Source organism: Anopheles maculipalpis, chromosome 3RL, assembly GCF_943734695.1.
Source record: "Anopheles maculipalpis chromosome 3RL, idAnoMacuDA_375_x, whole genome shotgun sequence".
NCBI classification, from domain to species: domain Eukaryota; kingdom Metazoa; phylum Arthropoda; class Insecta; order Diptera; family Culicidae; genus Anopheles; species Anopheles maculipalpis.
This window is the reverse complement of record NC_064872.1, coordinates 62,497,851-62,523,230: the sequence shown is the minus strand read 5'-3', so window position 1 is coordinate 62,523,230 and position 25,380 is coordinate 62,497,851. Positions and strand designations below refer to the sequence as shown.

The 25,380-nt window shown below is 41.2% G+C and overlaps 3 protein-coding genes across 3 annotated transcripts in view; 2 read left to right on the top strand and 1 right to left on the bottom strand.

Annotated features, from left to right (window-relative positions):
- Positions 1-981: 981 nt before the first annotated feature.
- Positions 982-8,038, top strand: LOC126562140 (melatonin receptor type 1A-like). The gene is made up of 3 exons (XM_050218568.1): positions 982-1,554; positions 4,748-4,920; positions 7,245-8,038. Exons 1-3 carry the CDS (start codon positions 984-986, stop codon positions 7,962-7,964), a joined length of 1,464 nt encoding a protein of 487 aa, XP_050074525.1. The 5' UTR covers positions 982-983; the 3' UTR covers positions 7,965-8,038.
- LOC126562633 (calcium-binding protein E63-1) overlaps positions 1,195-25,380 on the bottom strand; it is a 219,496-nt gene continuing 195,310 nt past the window's right edge. The window contains exon 8 of the mRNA XM_050219190.1: positions 1,195-1,204. The gene's annotated coding sequence lies outside the window, so the exon portion shown is untranslated. The remainder of the gene's footprint in view (positions 1,205-25,380) is intronic.
- The window catches only part of LOC126563507 (F-box/WD repeat-containing protein 7), a 31,564-nt gene continuing 20,834 nt past the window's right edge, over positions 14,651-25,380 (top strand). Inside the window, exons 1-2 of the mRNA XM_050220152.1 lie at positions 14,651-14,785; positions 22,063-22,091. The gene's annotated coding sequence lies outside the window, so the exon portion shown is untranslated. The remainder of the gene's footprint in view (positions 14,786-22,062; positions 22,092-25,380) is intronic.

Sequence of the window (25,380 nt, the reverse complement as noted above, 5' to 3'; positions counted from 1 at the left end):
ACAGAGAACAGGGATGTGGTTCATTTATCTGTGATTAAATAATTTCTACCCGCTCTTTGTCACTCCTTTCTGCTGCTGCAGTTATTTTTCAATTAAAGGAACAAATGTATTTCAACGATTTCTTAGTAAAATACTGATAAATATTTTTATAAAACATTACCTACGTTTACCAAGTATGAATTATTATTTCAAGCATAACTACTTGAAGCTCTATTTATAATGAATTTTCCCTGACACCCTCAAAAGACGAGTCCTGACAGAAATTGATTCCTGCCGGAGAAACTCAATTGACACCTTGCTAACAAGCCAACTTTCACCATTTTCCATCCATTCAACAGCACGGCCGTCTTCTACCATTCCATCGGCTAAAAATTCCATCGAAGGCAGATGTCTTCCCTTTTTCCAATTATTTCCGACCCGTCCTGTTCGCCTCCCGTCCATTTGTTTATATCCACGTCACGGTGGGATAGTATCGTAAGAATAAAATTAACTTACCATCAACTACTTCCGATGGGTGGCCATTATTCTGTGAGCTGCTGCTGGTTGAATGTTTCAACAAACACATCTCGGCCACATCGCAGTGCCCTAATCGATCTAATAAGGTTTAAAATTATTCCTTCTCCTTCGCAACAGGCCCACGCACGCCCCTCCCGTGGGACGATCCAGCAACCAGCAACGCTAGGATGCGGAAAAGACCAACACGCTAACATTGTTACGTGTCCCAACGCCACGCTATACGCCAACGAACACCAGGACACAGCGCAAACGGGGGAACCGTTAAAGCGAACCTTTAAGTGAACGATTCTTTCTCCATGTTGCTCCCTCGTCTGAGACTCGTCTCCGAAACCGCCGGGCACCAGTAAATAGCGGTCAACGGTATTGAGCAAAACAAACTTGGAGCGCTTGGAAAACAACCCAACGAAAAAAAAAAACACAAGGGAAAGAAAGGGCATCCCTTCGCTGTCGACAAGGCAAACGTAAACATGGACAACCTTACGGCCGAGCTGTCAAACTTCACCACCAGCCCACCCACCGACGGGTTCGTGGGTCCGGTGACAGCCGGGCAGCTGGCTGGCGCCGTCATGTCAACGTTACTGGTGCAGCTCGTTACGGCAGCAACAAGTAGTAGTTCCCGTACGTCGGCACCGACCGGCACCACCGGTGACCATTACTACGATCTGAAATCCACGACGCCGGCCGACGTCTCACTGCCAGCTGGGCTGGAAGGACCGAACGGAACCGAGCCTAATTTATGGTTCGTAACCTCGTTAGCCCTCTCCTCCCGCTCGCAGCAGCATCAGCAACAGCAGCAGCAGCAACAGCAACAGCATCAACAGCACCAACAACAACTTCACCACTCGACGGCGGGAAGCAGTGGATCGGGGGCCGACGGTAATGGAAGCGGCAGTGGAGAAGTATCTCCCGTAACACTCTCGACGGAATGGCCTCGGCTTGCCCGGCTGCTACTGCTCGCCTGTCTCTCGGTCGTCGGCAGCATCGGCAACGTCTTCATGATATCGTCCGTTATGATAGAGGACCATCTGAAGAAAGCAGGTGGGTTTGTGTGAGCCTCCCAGAGCTTCCGAGTGTGTGTGTGTGTGTGGGTGGGTGTGTTGACTCGAGTATTTCCAGTCCACCAGTTGATCCCAGTCAGCCATGATTTTCAATTAGGTTATTACTTTTACTCCGATTACTTTGGTCGTAATGCGTCCGTGAGCTTTTCGATCGTTTCCATTTTGCGAACGGACAGCTTGTCGTTTGGACGGACAGTTTTGGTGGAAGTTAATTTGTCCAGGGATGGGAGTAAAAGTTTGCTCGAATGAGGTCATCAGAAATTTGGAACTATTTTTTTGTTTGTTGCTGTTGGTGGAAAAGCGTTTCAAATCGATTGTTTTGTAGTGTTTTATTGATGGGACAGTAGTGTTTGCCATTGGGCGTTGATGTTAAATTGACCAAGTACCAAGAATGTAATTCAATTTCATTTTTAATGACATACTATTTTGCTTGTTTTTTTAACTTTCTCGTAAGTTTCATGGAAATTTTTCTGTATGTTTTCAGGATTGGATCACTAACTTTTTTTTTGGTTTATAAATTTTAAGTACTTTTGTCTAAAATGGGACATTTTTAGGTTGTATAAAAAAAGTTTATACTTGAAATATTATTTTTTTACTAATAAGGCGACAACTGCCACGGCAACACCAGGGTTCAAATCCCATCCGAACCGTTTCATCGTAGTAAGGATTGCTTATTGAACTATGTGGTGGCAAGTTTAGTAAGCCATTCTATGGTCGGCATATCCTCGAAGGTTATTAAACCAAGAATAAGAAGACAAAAATTAATTTTTGATTAATTTTTTCCATTCAAACGTTTGGTGAATGTTTTGTTTTTTCTTCGTTAGCTAATTTATTTATTTATTTTTATTTCAAATTGTCTGCCTCTCCGGGCTACGCAATGTATATGCTTAAACTAGGGTAGGGAGGGGGGAAGGGGGTTTTGTAGGTGATTATGATGAGGAGTCATTAGAGGTACAGGATTTTTATGGAGTAAAGGAAGTGGACTCTAGAAGGCGGGTTCGGAAGTGGTTAATAGGAAAGTTGAAGTCGAACAGCTCGTGATCTCTGTTGAAAGAGACGCAACATCTTAACCAAGGATCATTCTGGCCAAAAACCGAACGGCGGGAAGTGATAAATATGGGTGGTCTATCACAAAGTCGACGAGAAGGGACATACAGGGGTATAGAAGATAGAAGTGAAGGAGCGTCGAGTTCAGAGGAAAGGATACAGGCGATGAAATAGGACTGCGCGTGCGAATGGCGGGATCTAATATTTATTAGACCCAACATACAGCAGCGGAGAGAATGGTCAAATTAGTGCTTATTGTTCGGTTTTGCATTAATACAAACTTAAAAGACCTCCTCATCTTGTTGGCCGAGGCGACTGTACTTTAATTTCTTGATGTCCAATTTTTAGATAAGAGCCAAAACGTGTATTGTCAATTTTCTAGTGAAATTTGTGATACAATCCTGATTCAGCATTGAAAATATTTTATTTTGTTTTAAGTTTCTTTGAATCGATTTATTTATTTATTCATTTATTGTTATTTTTTTAGTTTATTTTCTTTATATTCGTCAATTTATCAATTTTGTTTTTATTTGCAAGTTTTTTTCTTGCTTTGTGTTTTAAAATTAACATTTAATTATGATTTAACGAACTTTGGCAGTGGAAGTATACTTATATGAATTTATATTAGTATGAACTTCTTCGCCACAAGCGTTGCTAACTAACAAATTTTTTTCAACATTTAAAATAAGTTGTACAATAATTACAAAAAAAAATTAAATTAATTAAGGAAGATATCAAACGTAATGATTTTAATGACAAATTTTAATATTGCGCTGTGCTTCAGTCTGTTTCGAATTACATTTTGAATAATTTAAACAGAAAAAGACCCATTAATTTGAAAGTGCAGTATATTAATTTCTAAAAGTTGTAACAGCATTCTACTACAAAAGTTACATGTCAAAGTTGGACACCATGCTGTTACAAAAATGAGCTTAAATTATTTACATTATCTCGTAAGTTTTAAGCTGCCAGTTCAAACTTTCCCTGCTACAACCATCATTTATAATTGCAACAATGGCTCAAAAGACTTAAACGAAAACATGTAAAAAAATATCCAATCAAATCACACAAAACCTGAAAGCTCACTGTCGCACAATAGGAAAAAGGGTTTCACATTTCTGGCGGCTCACAGAGCTAAACGTACCCGGCATACTCGAAAAAAAAACGAACCAAAAAGCCGAGCGTGATTTCTCTGCAAAGCTTAACTTTTGCGCTACTTTGAAGAAATAGTTTCGTCCGCTTGTTTTTCCGCTCTTACTAGAATGCCACACTAGAATGTTTTTACCTTCTTTTACTCATTTGTTTTCCTTCCTTGCCCTTGTGTTGCCCCTCTTCTTAATGAAACTAGTTTGTTTACGCCCCCCCCCCCCCCTCTCCCACCAAGCCGATTGCCGTCATTGGGCATGCTAGAATCGGCATGCTAGGTTCCATCCATCGCTTACAGCAAAAAGGCGAAAACAAAACGCCGTCGCTAGCAATGAATTGTGCATCGGGATGGATGGAAATCCTTTCCACGTCGTTCTCGAAAATAGAGCAGAAATAGTTCAAACAGTTGAGAGTGTTTTTTATTTCACCTTAACTTTCTTTGATGAGTAGCAAATAAAAACTAGTTTCACAGCTTTGCAGTAGTAGTGTGTCTGCCGGGGATGTTGTTTTCTCTTCATAGTACCAATGTTGAACTTGTAGAACTCGTCCACCATTGATTTAGCATAGGAAAAGATTTCTTCTTTTTTCTATATATGTTCGACACCTCTTTTTGCAAACTTTTATGCTCTTTACTCTATCTTCTTTATTGCTTTTTACTTCTACAAATAGCGTTACGTTACGGTTTATCTTATGTGCTTGAATTATAATGATTAATATAGGGAAATGTTTAACATGTTTTAGAAATTTTTCATCATTGAATCTCAACCCTTTTTTCACATAGTTAACTTCTAGACAACTTTAATAGTGCGCTAGCAGACATTTTCCTTCTTCAAAAATTTAAATTTCTTTAACAAATAGCGCTTTCGCTTAGGGATTAAGCATGCCGTAATTTTACATCTTCCTTACCCCGTTTTCCCTAGTACCATACTATATAGAAACTGGATGCTGTATGCAACCAAACTTACCGATACTATTTACAGGCAATGCATTCATAGTGAACATAGCGCTCGCCGATTTACTTATCACTAGCGTAGTGATGCCAGCGTCCACCATCGTCCTGCTGGCTGGTATCGATAATTCCGACACGGAAGTATGCAAATTTCACTGGTTCTTAGCTGCTTGCTCGTTTTTGGTTAGCATTTTAACATTAGCCGTAAGTATTGATCGATTCGCATTAAATACATTGTCACGTACTGTGTCGTTGTGTGTTGTGTAAGTGTGTTTCGTTACATTTAATTCTGCTTTACTTCTATCACTAATGCATGAAAAATTTGGCAAGGGAGTAAGTGTGTTCATTTTAGAGCTTAATATAGTACACATTGCCTTTATTCTAAGGAACAGAAAAGCTAAGTTAAGGTGCTCAAATACGGGTGCGGCTACTGAGAAGCATTTTAGAAAAGGAAAACACAAGAAACACATTATTAGTAGCTACGGAATTATGTCAATCATCTATTTTTGGCGAAGAAAATGAAATATTAAAGCGATCGATATACATAATCTAAATAATATCAGTAACTCAGTAATAAATAGGATTCTATTTTTCAAATTCTTTTTGAAAGCTTCAAAATTTAATTAGTGCTTCTATTATAATAAGACAGAGAGGTGAAGTATTTATAGCGACCAAACCTATTCTGTACCTATTTTCCCACTAGCCAGGATGACTGATTCAGGTGAGAACATTCACAGGGAGTACTCAGTAACATCCATTTTTACTGGAAAACTTGTTGGAGGAGAGGTTAAAAAGGATTGGCTAGAAAGTGTCGTTTTGAAAGTTGATGAGTAGCAAAGATAAATATTTTATTTACTTCTTAAGACTTTCATACACGAGTTCTGTATGATCTTATGTCTGTAGTGAGCTTTTAGGGTTCCTTGGAAAACACATACCCTTTAGACGATAATATTTTTTTCAATATTCATACAACATGTGTGACGGACAATAATTGAAGACCACCTTTTTAGCCGATTTTTAACTGCTACTCTCGATACTTCTACTAGATGTAACTTTACCGAAATTTGATAAAATGTTCATCAGCATCTGTACTATTTAAAACAACTTTATTTAATTATTCATTTATTTATTTACTTATAATTAATTTTGACAGTACAATGCCGTATTGTCAACACCGCTTGAGATGACCAAATTATATAAACATAATAATGATATCCTTCTTATTCTTTGGCTCTAGAACAATTTTGTTTTTAATAATAATTTCATAAATGATTGCGCAAGAATAAAATAACTTAAAAGGTTTTTTCAATAGTTTAAACATTATAAAAGCTATCTTTTTTTTATTATCAAAGCTAGCCAAATCTGTCGTTGAAAAAAGTAAAAAGGAGATACACAAAATTATAAAACTAAAATTTGGTTTGTTTGTTAATGTTATTAACTGTCTTATTTGATATTATTTTGTTCTTTAATCATATTTTCATCAGAATAGAAAAAGAGATTTAAAAACCGATTTATGAATTTATCTAGTTATAGGAACGTTTTTTCAAAATTTTCAACTTATTTTACAAAAAAAAATAGGTCGATTTGATGGGAACTGACTTCACAGTCTCATTTTGACATTATCTACAACAGCAGATTATCTTAAACTATTGTCCATCACTGTATTCTTATATCAGAACGCAGTTAAATTACTTTTGGATCCTTCTCCGTATTTGCTTCTTATTAGGAAAATTTAAATAATATCCAAAATAGTTTATCGGGACGAGAGTAGACTTTACCGCCTTAAAACATTCGATCTAACTATGTAATGCATCCAAGATTTCGATTACTAGAATCGTGCAATAGCTTGTAAATTATCACACTCGACCTAATTAGCCAAGCTTCATCATAGCACCATTTTACTCCCGTCTAACGAGTGTGCATTAGGGTGCACCTTCATCAGCCCTACCACCGCATTTAGTTCTTACACAATACGTCTATCTGACGTCCACGTTTGCCACACTGCACTATAACTCCCTGCCCGGCTGTACCACCCTAAAAGTAGGTTAGTAGCTCACCCACGAAACCCCACCATCGTTGAAGTAATACATGGACCTTCCATGGTTAGAGAATGGGCAAAATTGAACAGATCCGCCCCTACCTTACCGGGAGGCGATGAAATCGAGCCACTAAGTAAAGGTCAACCTCTCTCGGGGCCGTACACAATCAGGTAAGAGTAATTCATCAGCTCGCCCGATGCACACGATGAAAACAGAGTACCGGTGATCCGGAAGTAAATGCCGGAAGTTGCCGGCAAAAAGTTCATGGTTTACTTTATGTTGTGTTGTGTTACGATATCGATGTATGTACACTGTATGTTTGCTTTCCTATCCTTGACCACGCGGGGAGACAGGACTTTGCTGGCAAAATGCAATCTCTTACCAAAACCGAAACTGTTCCTGGTGTATATACCTACGTACGTGCCGTGCATTGCCTTATCCACCACTAATGACTTTATTTTCCCATTCAAACCCCGCCCGTTAAAACAGATGATGGCGGTTGAGAACTATCTGCGGCTGTGCACGTTCCAGAATGAGGTCGGTTGGTTCAACAAATCTAACACGACCGCTATCCTACTGCTAATCTGGTCCGTCGCCTGCATCCTGTCCGGCATGCAGTTCGTGTACGACATCCGGTTCGATTACTGCAACTGGCGCGTCCATCAGGACATCCCGCAGGAGGCGGGCGTAGTCGGTCTGATCGTGCTGCTACCGCTGCTGCTCACCTTCATCACGCACATACGCATCATCGTGGACGTGAAGCGTACGATGGCACTGCCGAACTTTAAGCCGAGCCTTGCCTACACCTGGGACCTGTCGCTGGCCCGCACCAACTTCTACAGCTTCCTGATCTTTGTCGTCTTTTGGCTGCCGTTCTGCATCATCTTCGCCTACGGTACGGCACGGTTCGTCTCGAACCGCGTCTTCTACACGACCGTCTGGATCGGGCTGTCCAAGTCGTGCTTTCACAACGTCATCTACTGTCTCACCAATCGTCACTTCCGGAGCGCTTACATCAGCCTGTTCAACTACTGCTGCTGCAAGACGACGGTAGCCGTCTCGAGACGTCAGCGAGCCGATGGCAATCGACCGACGGCGGACGTACGCGTTCACATCATACCCGGGTACAACATGTACTCGTACACTAGCCCGCAACGCTCTGGCAACTGCCACGGACACTGGGGAAAGCGTGACTGTCACGAGTTATGATCGGAAACGTAGCTAAATTAATCGAACCGCTGCGCTCCACCGATTGGCAGTGCGAACTGTGCGGGTCGATTAATTTAAAAAAAGGGAGTTAAACCGTCTAAACCTACCCACAAAAGGACGGGATGGGTTGATGGTCCCTAGTTTACTGTGAGTTCACAATGTTCGTTCCGATCGGTTTTGAGAATTAGTTTACGGATGCCTGGAACGCGTGAGACCATCGGCAGCTGGCCGATAGACGTCTTAAGTCTCGAAATGGGTGGCAACTAGAGAAGGAAGGAAGGCTAAAATGAGATCCTCCCTTGCCAGTGGCCAGCTGGCTAGATCTCACGTACTTTCGTAGGAAACTATTATTATCCTGCTTGCGTGCTTCGTGTGTCCTTCGGTAAGATTATACTACACTTATATCGTTGAAAGGATTATTCTATCAATTTGAACATGAAAAAAGTAACGGTTTTAGCAGCGTTATTATTTCATTATTTATCCTTTCTATCCTTGATTGATAAAAAAAAACAAGAAAATCGACGAACATTATGGTGCATCTACAGCGAGAGAGATTACGTCGAGATTGGGTGAAAGGGAATGCATACTTAAAACATACTTAATCATACACGCCAAGCACTATATCATGCAAGACGAGGGCCTAATCTTTACAGGAACTTAAACACGCTTTCCAATTTAAGCTTCTTTGTTGCGAAATATCAGGTCTGCAAGTGGAAAAGTTCTCCATTATATTTTTAATTTCACAGTTTTGGTGACAAGCTATGAGTTCTTTTAATTTTGTCTCCAAAATTTCAAGCACGCTGCTGGTAGAAGAACTGATTGGGATAATGTTACAAATTATGGTAATTAAACGCTGCTGAAGCCCTCGATACCGGTCACAGTTTAGTTCTGTTTCAATATCGAAAGATGTAGAAAAATATTTTATGGGCTTAGTTGTCAGGTACCGTTCTCATTACTTGTTCAGACTTAGGGAGATCATACTGTACAAATAATTCGTTACTGTAACGGCTCACAACCTATATGATCTCAAGGTTGTAGTTAAACCAGATTAAATCCATCATCCTTGCATATATCTCACAACAAAATATACAGCGACCACCAATAATGCAAGACCACATTTAAGCACGCTTTTCAAAAAGGTATTTTGATACTTCTACTAGTTATAACTTTAACAATTTTTGATAGAATAATCATCAGTAGCTGAACTATTCGTTTGAGTCCAAAAGTAAGTAGATTCGTTGAAAATTGACTTGACAATCTCAATTTTATCTGATGTGCATTGGTTTTACACATCATCATTTTTGGTATTATTGGCGGTCACTGTATGTTGTTGTCGATACCCCAGTTCCAGATGACTTTAAATTCTTTTGACCAATTCTGGCTATTTCTACAAATAAATCCATAGCTTCAAATGGTACAGTTGTTAACAGAAGGGATCTGAATGTAGTGTTTAGCCGTATGGTCCGTAAACGTGTAATAAATTATTCCTTTCCAGTCAGTAGCGGATCTAACGGTGGACGGACTAGGCAGTTGGCTCCCGTGTTAGCCACTCCACCCTAGGGCCCCGTCAATCAGCACTTTTGATTTGAATATTATATGGACCCCACATGCTTGTCGCCTGGGGCCTCCAAAGACCTTGATCCGCCACTGCTTCCAGTTCCTCCAAATACACAGCAAAATCTTTCTGGCCGTTAGTTCTAGTTTAGCTAAAGTTTGAACACCTCGCCGCGCTTCGACGATCGTTTTTTCATCGCTACTCTATTTTACCAAGGCTTTGCAGATGGGAAATTCGTTCCGTTACGTTTTTTTGGCATCAATTGTGTGTGACATCCAAACATGGAACTTCTTTTTTTGATTCAAAGTTTGCACACAGCATTCAAAAATGTTTTAACGGTAAATCTTTAGCTTGTAAGCGACGCCACGACTATTAACATGCAAATTAGCTTCGATAATTGCTGTTATTTTGTTGACAATTTCGGCGACGGACCATAAAAATGGAGATCAACAAACGGCTACGTTTGTTGATCTCCATTTTTATGACTGAAACATTTTTAAATAATAAATAAATACGTCAAAAAACAAAAAGGGGAAATTTATTGATTTTTACTTTCTGAGATATTGGTCACTACAGTCATTTACAGAAAATAGTTGGGATTGCTTTTTCTCCCAACGTATTATTCACAGATGGATATCTAACGGTGGCAGAGCCTGGAAATGAGGCCATTTTAAATGGATGTTAGTTATATGCTTCATCCATTCAAAACAGTTCATATCGTATTAATTCTATGGTGATTCTACCAGACATAGAACATGATCTCTACTGAAGATACTCTCAGTCTTTATCATTTTGTTTATTGTTTGTTTGTTTATGTTTTGTTTATGTTTAGGCCGGTTTTCCAAAAAAAAAAACGAATTAAATTTGAATTTTTAATGTTTAATGTTACTGTAGCCTTCCTTTCTACGGTTAGGTTTCGTTGAAGACGACACTCTTCCACCTGTACATCTGATAATTAAACTAATTTATTTGAACTGCATCTTTCCACACCGCTGAGAGTTTGCAAATACACTTGATAAAAGCATAACAAACTACACTACCCCGTACTGCTAGTACTATCCTTGAATGTTTCCTCCTATCAACAAGCTTCTTACATAAATGTGCAAATAATGGATGTTGTTTTGTGTTGACCGTTATGTCTCTATTGTACTGACTGACGAGCTCCACCCAAGCACCAGCACGGAGCGTGGACAAATATGTAATGGGACAAATTTGTTGAAAAAAAAGCACACAAATTAAAGCAAATATGAACGTACACACTTATCACAATCCGATTTATATTCCGGACGTCGTATGATACTACCTACCCACCGGGGCGGTTAGTCGCACCCATCCCCCCTTCCCCTCTCCACATAGAATTGATGTGTAATCGTGACTGTTCCTGCAAGTAACCAATAAAGAAAGGTAAGAATTGCCCCTCCCCCTATCACACAATATGTTCGCGCTTCGAGCATCCTAACCCTCGAAGGGAAACGGTGCACTTGACTGAAATGTGTCCTACCGCAGTAAAGACAAGCAGAAAGAAGGTGCACTAGCACGTCTTATCACGCTCGAAAGCGTAGTACAGTGGAAGGAAGAGACATTTGAAGCTTAGAAGGATTGAATGGAATGGGGAAAAAAATCATACAATAAACTATACAAACACGTGATTTGCGTCCGGCGAGGTTGAAGATGCCGAGTATCACTAGTGCAGTTGTAGGTTGTAGTTGCAGTAGTTTTGTATTGGAGCAGAAAATATGCACAACGGAACACTACACCAAAGACTACCACCATCATCACCACCAATACTACTGATGCACGGCGATGATTGTAATGTCCTTCCGGCATAGCCATGCATGGAAATAGGAGTAGAACTCACATATATACAACAGCATAGCAGCGTGTATGGTTTTGTACATACATACTGATATAAACATATACACACTCTAAATAGATATACACATATATTATTGATGGAAGTATAGACCTAGGTCCTCTGGCAAAGCGTTTACCCGTCGTTGTAGAACCAAACCAAGCAAGCAAGCAGCAGAAGAAAAACAGGTCTGATTGTTAACCTGAAACTAACTAGATATTGACCATAGAGAGAATACTATTTTACCCGAATTGTGATGAGGCACACTGCAGGATATGAACAAATCGACGCCGCCAACTGAAACTCAATATCAAACCTATTTTCAACTGTTAGAGAGCGGTGACCGTCGTTTAAAGCGAAAGATTCTAATACAATAAAATAAAAGATAGGGGATGACGCGGGATTAACAATGGCCCCAAGATCGAACAGCAAAAAAAAAGGCAGTAAAAAAGTATAGAACCGATGGCAGAACCGATCCAGGCATATTGTGGGGTAAACTAATACGATTCTAAGGGAACAATAGATATCAACTGAACGAAGATGAGACACACATACTGTGTGTATGTGTGCTTCAATAATGCAACCGGAAGACCGAATGACGACGGTTGGTGGACAAACATTGCATTCCCGCTTCTTTATTCTAGTTTCTTCTTCGGATAATTCCTTTAATTTTCTTTTCCCGTCCCATTCCCGAACGACTAACATGTATGCAAACAGTCAAAGTCATTCGAGGGGAGTCATACTAGCCTTTCCCAAGCAGGACACGAGATTAAGAAGAAATTGTACAAAGAGCATATACGGTTTTTTTGGATCAATCTTGGTTCTTCTTGTTGATGTGAATGCCAAACCAAAAATGCACCATTATGCTGCTCTTTCTCTCAGTTCTTGAAAAGAAAGAAGGGTAAAGAAAGAGCCCTATAATTTAGTTTAGTTTCCCTTCCCCCCCAAAAAAACTGTCCACCGTCGATCGTCAAAATAGATGGATGTTTGTCTGACTGTATGTCTGTCTGTATGTATGTGTCTTAATGTATGTAATGTACGTGTTTTTCGCAGTTTTAAATTGCCTTTCTTGATACACATGAATAGCTGTGATGATGATACTGTAGGCGATTTAGTAGTAGTAGTAGTAGTAACCACAATCTGGAAAAGATACACCGAAAAGAATGATTCAGGAACCGGCCACTATGTTTGAATTCAAAGGAAAATAAAAGGCCAACATACAGAATGGCACAACAAACGTTGAACGTCCACGAAAGGCAAATAGTATTACCTCCCGATTCGACCGCCCGAATGGTTTTGGGAGCCATGTCTACTAAAGGGAAGTAAATTTTAATCAATTCGGCACGCGATAAATAGCAGTTCCGGGGGGCGATATCCAGGAAAAAAAGAAAGGATGAATGTGCAGATAGAAAGGTATTTTAATAGACTAACGACCCACACTGCTGGGTACCTTCTGAAAGAGGAGCATCGTGTGTCGGGCTATATCGAGCCGAGCGAATAAATACTATCAAAAATACAATATTCATTGAACGGGGTAGGGTGTTGTCATGCCATGGCCACCGATCATCTCGTATATCTTGTTAATCAAACCCGATGTAATAAACCTGTTCCGCAAGCGGAAGGGGATACTGATGTATAAAAACGTTGAATGGATGATATTACTGTTTGTGCTTGATTTATCCGAAAATATATCTTATACCCTTTTAGCAGCGTTTGAGCTTTACGATAGTATTAATTTCTTATCTTATTGCTATGTTCTGGTAAGAGGAGGCAAATATCCTGTTGGACGAACGAGAGGTGATCAATAGGTGAAAGTGCTACTTAACGGAGCAGCTGCTGGAGACATCGAACCAGGCGCAAAAAGCAAAGGAAAGCAGTATTACGACAGCCAGCATACCGATGACGAGGCCATTCCTCGACGACGTCGTCAGTGCCATCAAACAGTTGAAATGTAACAAAACAGCTGCCAGCGATGAGTTGGTGGCCGAACTGTTCAAGATGGGTCCAGAGAGGCTTGCCATCTCATGCATCGGCTGACCGATGCATTACCGGACGTGTGGAAACTGGATGTCATACACCCGGTGAACAAAAAAAACGACTTCCGGGCCATCACAGTACTGCTGGCTATATCCTCCTGTCCGGAGAACTCTTCTGCAGACTTGCACCCCTTGCTACAGATTTCGTCGGAATTTGTAGCTGGATTTGCATTCAGCAAATCGACAACTGACCAAATCTTTCCTCTACGGCAGATCCTCCATAAATGCCAGGGGCACCACCTGTTCAATGACTTCAAGGCGGCCTACGATACCATGGATCGCTCAGTAATGGCATAACAAGAGTTTTTGAGGTTTTGGATGCATTTTCGTACCTGTAATCAGAGAAAAAGATAAGTACCAGGAATACAAACTCTGATATAACTAATATCTTCCGGCAAGGTTCATCACAGCACTTCCTTAACCTTCAGTATGCTAGTTTTCGTCATTCGTCCAAGGAACAACACGATGCTGCTTTTAGCTGCACCGGCTCAACTTTGACTCAAACCTTTTACTATAGTCATCATAAGTAAGGATGCAGCATGATAATTAGTTGCAAGAAGAAAAAAACCAATTCCACATTCCATTACTTACCATTTCGGTTCACCGACAACACATTACAAGCGAACCTTTGGGAATGCTTTTGAGCGGGTAAACAATTCAGCTGTCAGGGCTGTTTTGTATGTTATGTTGACGTCTAGTAGGCACAGTGGGATATTTTTTGTTTTAGCCATTCCACACGTGCAAGTGAATCCTTCGAAAACACCTTTTTTATTTAGTTTTGAGCTGATATCTTAAGAAATTGACTGAATAATGATCACAAACACCCCGATTACACCTCTTTTCCATTGTTTGCTAAGCTTTAACAAACGAATTCCTTCAAACATTATGCACTGTAGATATCTTGACTGGAACGGATTCATTCCGTAGCACGTTTCATCAATCCGAACCATCGCTACCATTGATTTCTTTGTAAGTGACATTCCCAGGCATTGCTCATTAAATAAACACAAGAAACTCATATTTATTCAATAGTTTTTCACGTTTGAAAAACGAAAAAGTTTTTCACGTTTCACGTCTTGAATTTTAATTAAACATTTTACTAAAAGATAGTAAAATAACATAATTTTACCAACAAAAATTGATGAACCCCGCTAAACTTAGCACCTGGCGTACACGCACTGTCAAAACAAAACTGTCAAACGTGTCAACTTGGTGCGCACATTGCAACCCGCTGAATAGACCTCGGCTTCACTTGGCCCTGGGCTATGAGAGCAGAAGGAGCGCCCATCACTAGAAAACAAAAGCTACAAAACGCAACCTCGATGCTGCTGTCGAATCGTTCCTAGCTGAAATTGATCGATTCCCCCCACAGGAAAAGGTAAAATAGTAAAGGTTGGCAATCTGGAATCGGTAGCATACAATCGTTCATCGCGTGCGCGCAAACCCACACACTAGTGAATTTCCGTGAACCCGTGGTAGAAAAGCTCGTAAACGTGCCCGCCGTGACGACGCATACTACGCGTACGCCATCGCGCCGCCATCAACTCTCGGTAGCGAAGCACATTTTTCCAGTGCTTATGTTGTGTGTCGCGCGCGGTCCGATCAGTGGTCGATGCTTTGCAAAACTGTGCCAACAACGCCGTGAATAAACGTCTCTTCTGTGAGTAGCGTGAATTGTGAATTTTGCGTTCCAACCTTTTCGAAAAAACGAACACACTGCTGCTGCTGCTGCTGCTGGTTTTCCTGTGGTGTACGTGCTCGGTCTCTCTGTGTTCTCGTTTTCTTTTTTTTCGCCCATTTGCACTAAGGCTGCCTTTTGCGAAGTTTTGTGAATGTGTATGTGTATTGTGAGGAGGCATTGTGTCATTGCGTTTCTTCTCGTCGCTATTTTTTCTTTAAATTCCTACGTTCCCTTTTTTAAGTAAGCCCTTTCTGGTGCACAGATTACAAGAGCCCAGTAGTCGGCAGGAAAAGTGGAAAAGCCGAATTTTAATCGAAAGCTATAGCCCCCGAAAAAAAACCAAACGTCATCCAAGAGGAAGCAGGCGCGGCAAGACGACGACGACGTTGGATGCGCCCAGCAAAGCAACCCCTGATGATGGTGGTGGTGGTGGTGCGTGTGTTTGTGTGAGAGAGGATGGGATGGATGGCGTTGCGCTACTAAAGACTGTGGCGGTGCTATGGAAGAAATCGGTAGATAAGCTGAGGTCGTCATTGCGTCTGCATCCAGGTTGCCATTGTAATAGAGGAAAACTCCACAAATTTGGAGTAAAACTCCTTATCCCGGGCGCGCATTGCACCACGACGCAACAGACACATCGCATCGATCCAGCCAGCGCACAGCTCATCTGGTAGCGTTAATGCAGTATAAGCAGCTTCATTTTCCCATGCACCTTTTCTTTCCCGAAAAGGTGTTGTTTTGTACACGGGGTACGAAGGGTTGGTGGTGCTGCCGCTGTCGCTGCTTGTATTTGTGTTCCCTGGGGTAGCATACGCGTGTACGTACGATAGCAACCCTGTCCGCTGAAGGGGTGTCTCCCGTTTTGCCATGCAGTTTTCCGTGGAAAGTTATGCAGAATAGCAGCAGCAGTAGTAGTAGATGGCCATGAAGCTGACACAACAGGGCGGATGATGTACAGAGCGCTCGCTTCCCTCAAGCAATGTGGCCAACACACCTCGAACGTTTCCCGTTGTGTGTTTCCCTAGTGTGCTGGAACGCAGCAGCATAAGCGTTGTGTGTGTGTGTGTGTGTGTGTGCGAAATTTTCCCTAAAGCGCGATTTTTCTCATTTTTCCCCGTTTTTTCAGTGTCCGCGTTTTTTTGTTTGGTGTGTCATATGTTCTTTTCACGTTGTCTGTGTGTGTAGATGTGTATCTGTGTGTTTAAATAGCTATTTTATTGTGTTTATGTGTGTGTGTCGTTGTGTAGCGGTCAGTATTTTGGTGGGTAAGGTGGTGCTGCTGTGTGTGAAAAGCATAAGAGATCAATAGAAAAGTGAGCACGTGTGCGTGTGTGTGTGTATGATCACAAGAAGTGTACACAATCGACAGTGTTTTTCGTGTGAGGAAAAGTGGGAAAGCGGAAAACCTTCCCGGTACGAACGAACGGCACTACGCAGGATGGATAGGGTACATTGCTGAAGCGCGCCCAGAAAGAGGAGGCAGCTGTTGCAACGCGGGACTGCTACAGCACAACGGCAAACCGACTGCTAGCGGAAGTTGCTCCAGGTGGAAGAATCGTCATTCCAACGGTACCGGTCGTGTTCGTTGGCCTCTTCCACTCCAATACTCCCCCGTTGCAAATTCAGATCCCGATAACCGCACAAGAAACAGTAGGACAAGGAAGCATTCGGAAAGAATCGTTTGTCCCAAGGTCGTCCCAAGGTCGTTGGCCTCTTCCACTCCAATACTCCCCCGTTGCAAATTCAGATCCCGATAACCGCACAAGAAACAGTAGGACAAGGAAGCATTCGGAAAGAATCGTTTGTCCCAAGGTCGTCGTGTGCTCAAGCTAAAGAAAGTGTGACGATTTTACCTTTCGACGGCGAATTATCGGGTAAGACATTGGTCAAATGATTATTGGCAAAATTTTTTCTTCGGTTTTTTCTTTTATTATATTAAGCTGTTTTGGATGATTTTCACATAAAATTGCACGACGATATAACGGATAAAGGTGTAACGCGGCTATCTAGAAGAACCTTTCCTGATGCACGCAGTTGATGACGCCCCTTGAGTAAAAAAAAATTGCTGACAAATGTACATCGGCACGACCTACTTTGATATGATTTTTATATCTGCCTAAGCAGATGTCAATTCTCGATGCGTTGCCAAATTAACATCTGGAATGCATCTTTAAAAGTACAAAGATCTGAAATGGACCTTTTGAGAATTAATGTACATGGGAAATGTTTTACAAAACTGAAAGCCTGATTAGAATGTTGAAGACGCTTAATTTGTTCTTACCGGAAATTGTTGCTTCTTCAACCATTCTCGGTTATCAAAGGCACTCCGCAAATCCTTTCGTAAAAAAAGTCAAAGTTCAAAATCCCAGAATAGAACCGGAAATGCAAAGCAGCACCAACAACACTCCGTATGTGCTGTTTACGTATTCCATGGGAATGAAGTAAAACCAAAACTTCCGCATCGTCGTCGTCGTCGTCTATTCTGTGTGCCTAGGATGAGAAAGTACCATTGCAACCTGGCAAAGGTGACGATTCCATTTTCTTTCCCTTCTTCCTTCGATTTCCTTCTGCGTCAATGAACAGACACAGTTAAGTAGCGATGGGGGAAATGCTAACAAACTTGTTTATGAAAAAGTCTGTTTTTTCTCCTTCTTTCCTTGTTGTCGAAGGTCCTACAAAAGGGCAACCGTTACTGTTTGTCTGTCTGTCAGCTGGTCCTGAGAAAGGAAGCTACACATTCGCTTAAGTTGTGGTATCTGTTTGTTGTTTTACGGTATTTTCAGCTCACTCAATGCGGGGAAGAAGGGCTGTTCCGATCGAATATTGACATCCTGCTGTCCCATCGATTAGGAATTGTGTATGTACCTTCGCTTTATATAACGATGTACATTATTGAGGATCAGAAAGGATCACATATGACATGGATGGGAAAGTAAACGAGTTTGGAACGGCGTCAGGATGGGAAAGTTACGAATTTATTGGAGCATACCGCCTGGTTCACCCTGGAATGCTTGTATGACATGATGCAGCAGACAGATACAGCGGAAGGCAACAGAGAGAGAGAGAGAGTAAGAGCGAAAGGACAAAATTACTTTTTCACATACAAAAACAGCGCTGCAGATACACAGGGCCGTGAAAGAAACAGAAGGACGACAAAAAACCAATCCAACCGACTCATCCACCGTTCGCGGGACGTGTATCGGGGTGATCTTCCTTCGGGCTAACTGGATTTGGACCGGATTTTGAAGATTTTGAATTACAAAATACAATCGTCTCTCTTTCGTTTCTGTATTGTGTTTCGTGTCGCGATGATGCGTAAAAACGCTTCCACAGCGAAAGGGAAATCGAAAAGATGTTTGGAATAAATTTGTTCAAGCATTTTGAATGACTTATAGTTTGAAAAATAAAACTTAAAACAAACTGAACGCTTGCAACGACAGGGGGGATAGGTTTTAAGTATTCAAAACTCTTACTGGATGGAACGGCCAAACTACGAATTTAATTGCAGTGCCTTATTTACAACGTCCTTCCTTGCCATCGTTCACGATCCAGCGGGTGTGAATATTATAGTCCACAGTCGACTGCAACTACTGCACTTGCACGATCAACTCTCCTCCGTTAACCGTTGCCATCCTTAACGTTGCGCGCGCGGATCCCTCCATTGCTGTTTTCACTTACTTTATGGCCCATCACGACGCGCCTGTATTAAATGGGCAATTTCTTCTCCACGCATATGCGCCCATTATTTCGCAATTTATGTGCTGCATCTTTTTTATACGCCTTCCTTGTGGATAAAATGGTTCATTTCTCGGTGCTTCACTTGGACTTTCCTTTTTTTTTCCTCAATATCGAAATATTTTAAAATAATAAACATTGGTAATCGTTTCCCATCTACTTACGATCCAACTATTCGCGCGTCTTGTTTTTGGCTATGGAGTCGATAAGCATCCTTTTTCTTAACTAGAAATCCAACACCTTCTCTCCTGTGTAATATCTGCAAAGAAGTTCGTCTCTTTGGCCTTTTTTTACATCTTCGTACCAGGCTCGAAGCCATAAACCCTGATGGGAAATTGATCAGGAATGAGGTTAAATTCTGTTTTGCATTTATGAAACGTAACCAGTCCTGTTTTTGTGGGGAAAGTTTTTTTTTTTTCGCTGTCACGATATAACGTGTTTGTATCCTTGCTTGCAAACCAGAAACAGGAAAAAAAGAGAAAGTATTTTTGATGTTTTCTACACATAATTACCTTTACTACGTGGTGGGCAATTATTGTGGGATTAAAATTTGCTTTTTACACCACTGTCGTTTAAAGGACATTCGCATCTGTAAATTATACTTTTCTTTTCCCTTTTTCAGTAGTTTTATACATATTAAAGAGAAACATTAAAGGAACATACCAGGTAGCATAAAATAGAACCAAGGCCCCTGTCTGATGAAGTATCCTCCATTTTGTGTAAGTCTCAAGCGCGCCCCAGGGTGTGTTCGAGTTTTTTTTATTCTTCTTTCTTTCCCTCCTGTGTGTGTGTGTGTCTCCATGTTCATGTATTGGTATTTTTTTTGGCTGATGTTGGTGCATGAAATCCGGCCGAACGACCAACCTGCATTCAATGGTCGATGAAACCATCATGGTCTCGGCTGCATCGCGTATCCTTTATTGTTTTTCTTCATCTTTCATCAGAACCTTTCATCAATCCCTTTTCCATTGAACGGTTTGTAGATGTGTGTGCGAGAGGTTTGCCAAAACGCATTCAATTTTTTTCAGGGAGTTAAAAAAAAGTGTTGCGCGGCTAGAATCGTGCAGGAGAAATCAATTCTTTTATGTATCAGAATGAGGAGATAGGTATCAGGATTAAATATAATATTCTTTAAATGGCAACATCGATTGTACTGGGGTAGGCTCGGTGGTGTAGGCGACAGTAGCGCCGATTTTCAAACGACAGGACCGGAGTTCAAATCCCATCCGGAACGTTCCCCCGTAGTGTGGACTGACTACGTAGGATCAGCAAGTCCAGTAAGCTACATTCCATAGAGGTCGTTAAGCTATGAAGAAGATACGACAGTTGTTTCAAAAATAGTTTCAAATCAAAACTATCTGAAAAATTGTCAAATAATGGCGTTACAGAAAGTGTCCTTTTTTCGAACCCAAAATTGTTTGGATTATAGTCAATAAATTTTGGGAAAGTGTCTAAAACTCTCCGGATATTGTGGCGTCAGTCCCCGAAACACGCGTTAGATGTTGTTGTTTTTTCTTCTTCAGTAAATGAGCAAGAAATATTGACTAGAATGACTTCAAGAATTGTAGGATTAGAGTATTCATGGTAATAGTTTGAGGTAATAGAAAATAAGACTACGAAGATGTGGGCATCAGGAAACAATACTGTTAGGACAGTAGTTCTGAGAACTATTTTTTTCTCAAACAAAACTTTGGCACTTCCAGAATCGTAGAATTGTTCCTTATCTTTGTAATTCGTCAAATTCCTGGATATTTAACTACATGTGTCCCGTCCATCAAATTAATGCGTCATGATTTGCCCAACAACCAATAAAATTGAAGGAAGAAAAAAATCCTGCAATATTTTAATTAATAAAATTACTAAGCAACTAAACAAATCATGAAGGAACAACCATCCAAAATAACAAAGTTTGAGCTCATTCTTTATGGTACAGCGAATGTTTCCTCACACAAAATGACAGTATTTTAACTGCATCGTGATACACACTTCTCAGAATTGGCACTTTTCACAGGTACACATTCCATTTGCCACAGAACCATTACCAATTCCATCCTCTCCTTATCCCCTGTTGCTCCAGGGCTTATTCTCCTATAGTTAGTCGCCCATTGCTTCATTGCACAACGTTTTGTACTTTTATATCCTTGCCGATTGTACAAGGACAAAACTCGCACTGCATTGCCCAAAGAGATTCCTGCCGGCAAGTGTGTCCTAGAAATTCTATTCGACATATAAAAAATAACTTACAAAAACTGTTTCAATCCGATGCTTGTGTGTGTGTGGGTTTGCTGATTTAGTACTTTATCTTCTTTTTTCCCGGTGTTCTGGTGAAAACTGCAAGATATACGTGCAGAACAACGACGTCGCAACTCTATTGCCCAGTTTCCTAACCGTAGAACAGTGTATCCTGCTGAGCTTGTGTCTTTTTCCCCGTTCCTGTACTGTGTGCTCTGGCACTGCTTTCAAGGCTTTGGCTTTCTTCTAGCCGCGATGCTCTTTGCTGAGCTATGCCCGCTTTTCCTGACACCAGCTTCTTCTCCGCTTTTTGCTCCAGTCATCATGATGTAAAATTTTGCTGCGTCTACCGACCGATTCAGCATTCTGCCGCGCCATCGGTTTTCGTCTCTTATCCAGCTTTGTAAATTGTCTTTCCTCTGCACATTACGGTCCAGATGGGCTGTTGCTGTGTTGTTGCCGTTTGTATGTCTGTGTGTGTGTGTGTGTCTTTGATGGTGGCCGATGCGAGGCAGAAGCAGGAAGAAAGTGTGTCCTCTGAATTCCAGAACTTCCTTTGACAATCAGATGTACCGTCACCGTCGTCGTCGTGTGTCCGTCTTTAGTGGCAATTCCATTTCCAGCTTCCACAACCCCAAGAAGAAGGAACCGTTTTGTTGCTTGTGATGAACGATTTTCCATTCTTCGGATGGCTGTACTCGGCTGCAGTTGGGGAGGGGTGGAAAAGCTCATTTCTATTTACATTTTCACGTCTCGCAATAGAGAGAAGCATTCCTGGATCTACGTTCTGCTGGTGCGCTGTGCGTCACTAGTTTCGGTCTTTATGTCCTTTTTGGAAAATGAAAACTGTCCAGTTGGGAGACACCACGGTTATTTCGATGCCATTCATTAATGTTTCTACTTTTTGTGGGCAAATTATTTGCGGCGGGAACATTCAACGAGCATTGATGTTAAGAGTTTCATAGAAGTAGCTGTACTAAACTACCTTCCTTTCCATTTTCTTTCAGATTGATGGTGTCCCGCAGCTTAAGATTAAGTAAGTATTTTTGGCTATAAAAATTGAATAAAAGTTTTTTATTTGGTCTATCGCCATTGGTAGAAGAAATATTAGTTCCTCAAAACTTGAATTATTATTTCGTTTTTTGATATACTTGATGCTCAATTTCTACGTCGGTCATCTAATGGCTTACAATACTTGCCGATACCACATAGTTGGATAGCCTCGCCATCGGGTGCTGCCTTTCAATTAATCAAATTAAATACAGCAATTTTACACATTAACTGCTGTTGAAGGATGGTTTAAAATTGATGTAGCCGCTCACCAATGTTCGAAAATATTAAATCAGCTTTTTTATTAACATTTCGACGACCAGCTTGCTCAGTCGTCGTTCCTCCTTGTCTCTCTGGTCCTTGTCCTTGTCGACTGGTTGATAACGTGTTAAAATGCAACACTAAAGTGTCATTCATTTCGAATTCAGTCACTCATCACAGGCGGTAAAACGAGAACTGTTTTACGTAGAAATATAAATTCTATATCAAACGAGATGTTTTTTATTGTTCTTTTATCACAAAATTCAAGCAAAATATATTTGTTCATGTACGGAGGACCACTTCAGGAGGATCCACTTCAGTTTTAAATGCGGACTTCAGGGGACGGCCCGGTGGTGTAGGCGACAGCGGCGCCGATCTTCAAACGGCAGGACCGGGGTTCAAATCCCATCCGGACCTTCCTCTCGTACTGACTATCCAACTACGTAGTATCGGCGGTCTATTTCGATGGCCGGCATGACCTTAGATTAGAGGTCGTTAAGCCAAGTAGAAGAAGATCGTCTGCAGTACCTGTTTCCCCCCAATAGTATGCGTGTTGGGCAGTTGGCAAATCTGGCCAGAGCTTAATTGGGCCTTTAAGGAGCTTTAACAAAAAGCAAAACACGCTTTCCCAGACACTGATTCTCATAAACGGTCGAGTTCATAGATTGATCTGTTATAAAAACTCGTGTTTTGTGCCCCCAAAGCGCAGATATGGCTTGCCATACCAATGAGTTTGCGGGCAAATATGTCAGCAAAAGCGAGCTTAAATTTGTTGGGAACAACGCCGGTGACAACATAAATTTTTTTGGCCAGAATCCTGCCTCAAATCTATTTTTATGAACGTTTCGCCATCCATAAGAACAATTTGGTGATGTAATTATGCTTCAGAGTTCTGTTCTGGTTGCTTTGAGGCACGAAAAGAGCGGTAGTCTGCACCTCAATCCGATTCTTCTGACGTTACTTAAACTGCACCGTATTTGTTTGCAATATCCCCATCCGTAAGTCCAAGGTTAGCCTGTAACGCTCTCAACATCTTCCAGTTCAGCTGACATTGTTCCTGTACGACGGTTTTGATGTACCTTTCTAACGATGCTTCGACGTTTTCGAAACCGTTTAAAAACGTATTCAAAAGCAGAAGACGCCTTTTTAAGGAATTTTCCTATTTTTCTCCAGTGCCAAGTTGAATATTGGGTGCACAATTAGTAGTCTACGTTGCAGTTGCATCGTTAATATTAAGCACGATCATGCCAAAACCACTCAATAAGAGGGAAGAGTGCTCCAATACCTACTCATAAGTGTCAAAAATTCCATTTCGCACCACTGGGGGCTCTACTATACATAAGATAGAGTGACCAAAGTGGAAATAAACATTATTTTATTAGAAACTCTTCTTTCTTCGTCGCTTGAAGCTAGGTCATGCCCGCCTATTTGCTGGTTTACTTGACCTATTGATTCAACACAACAAGGTATTCCTTGGTTTTTGGTACTAGAGGAACGATCCACTCATTTGTGCTAGAAAACTACATGTGGGCAGTATTTAAAATAATAAGACTCAAATAAAATCGAATATCATGTAAATAAGAATATCATTTTCCATTCCCGGATTGTACTACAATGTTGTGACAATCGTTTACCTCTAATGTGACTACGACCAAGCAACCAGCCATACTTATACAACGAAACCCATTAACAGTTTAATTATCCCGTGCCATAGCGCGTCTATTAAGTTGGAAACTGTAGTTGAGTAGCAAAATGGGTAATGTCGCAGTTTTTGCGCCGTTTTGAATGAGCATTATTTCTCGGAGCAATGCAACGATAGAAGCAAGAAAAAGCTCCGTGAGGACCCACAATGTAAAGGTGAGCTAACAGAGACCAACATGTCACAAAACACACACACACACGCTCTCTGTCTCTTCTGTGGTACTGTACTTGACCGAGACAACCACCACCCGGGTATATAGGATAGGGTAGCGCAGCATTATGTGGTGTGCCAATTAGTGGCTTACATGCCGGCTAGTTAGTTTTATTGTGCTCCACAGCGCTACAAACACCGTAGGGTGGGTTATGTTTGTACCCACCCTTCGGCTACCACTACCCATGCGTATGCGTTTCTGTGCTTTGCATTCACAACAAGAAGCCACTTGGCGATTTGTTTTTAATCGCACGAGAATGCATTAATGTCCTTTCGTTAGGTTTGCAATTTAATGATATCGGAGAGAGAGAGGGAGGGGGATGGTTGGCCGGCACCTTTGCTTGCTGATGAGTGCTTTCCGTCGCCCTGTACGGTGTGCTGCACTTTGCTTTGTTATCATAATCGATCTATCGATCAATTTGTTCTTCTGATGGTGCATTGTGTTTGCAGTTCTAGAAGATGGTATGAAGTTATTGCTGAGGAATGCGTAACTGTTTTCTATTCTGTTCGGGAACAAATAGAATGAAGAAGAAAACAAAAGAAATTTACAAAAATAATTGTTTTTGGGGCTTGAAATGTTATACTACTTCGCCCGAAAAGTAAGGTGACATTAGATGTCAAATTTCGTGCGCCAAAAGAAGCACCGGGTTTTTATTTTTCGTTTGTCAATTTGTATGTTTTTGACAGTTCTGGCACGTTTCAAGTCACAACATCAACCCGGCTAGAGGAGTGACAATTTGTTTTCGGAGCTGCGCCAAGTGTTTTTGTCCATATTGACCATGTCCTGGTTTGTGGAGCAGGGTGCATGTATCAAATTTTGTTTGCGCAATGAAGAAGACCGGTCTTAAATCAAGGTGATGCTGACGGTATTCTTTGATTACCGAGTGGTGGTTCACAAGGAATTTCTTCCGAAGGGCCAAACGGTGAACAAAGAGTACTATCTAAGCGTAATGCGGCGGTTGCGGACCTCTATCCGGCGAACGCGGCTGGATTGGTGGAAAACAACAGCAGGTTTTTGTACCCCGATAATGCGCCCTCACATACGATCATCATTTTGAGGGAGTTTTTCGCAACAACTGGCACCCATATTGTTCCGCAAACG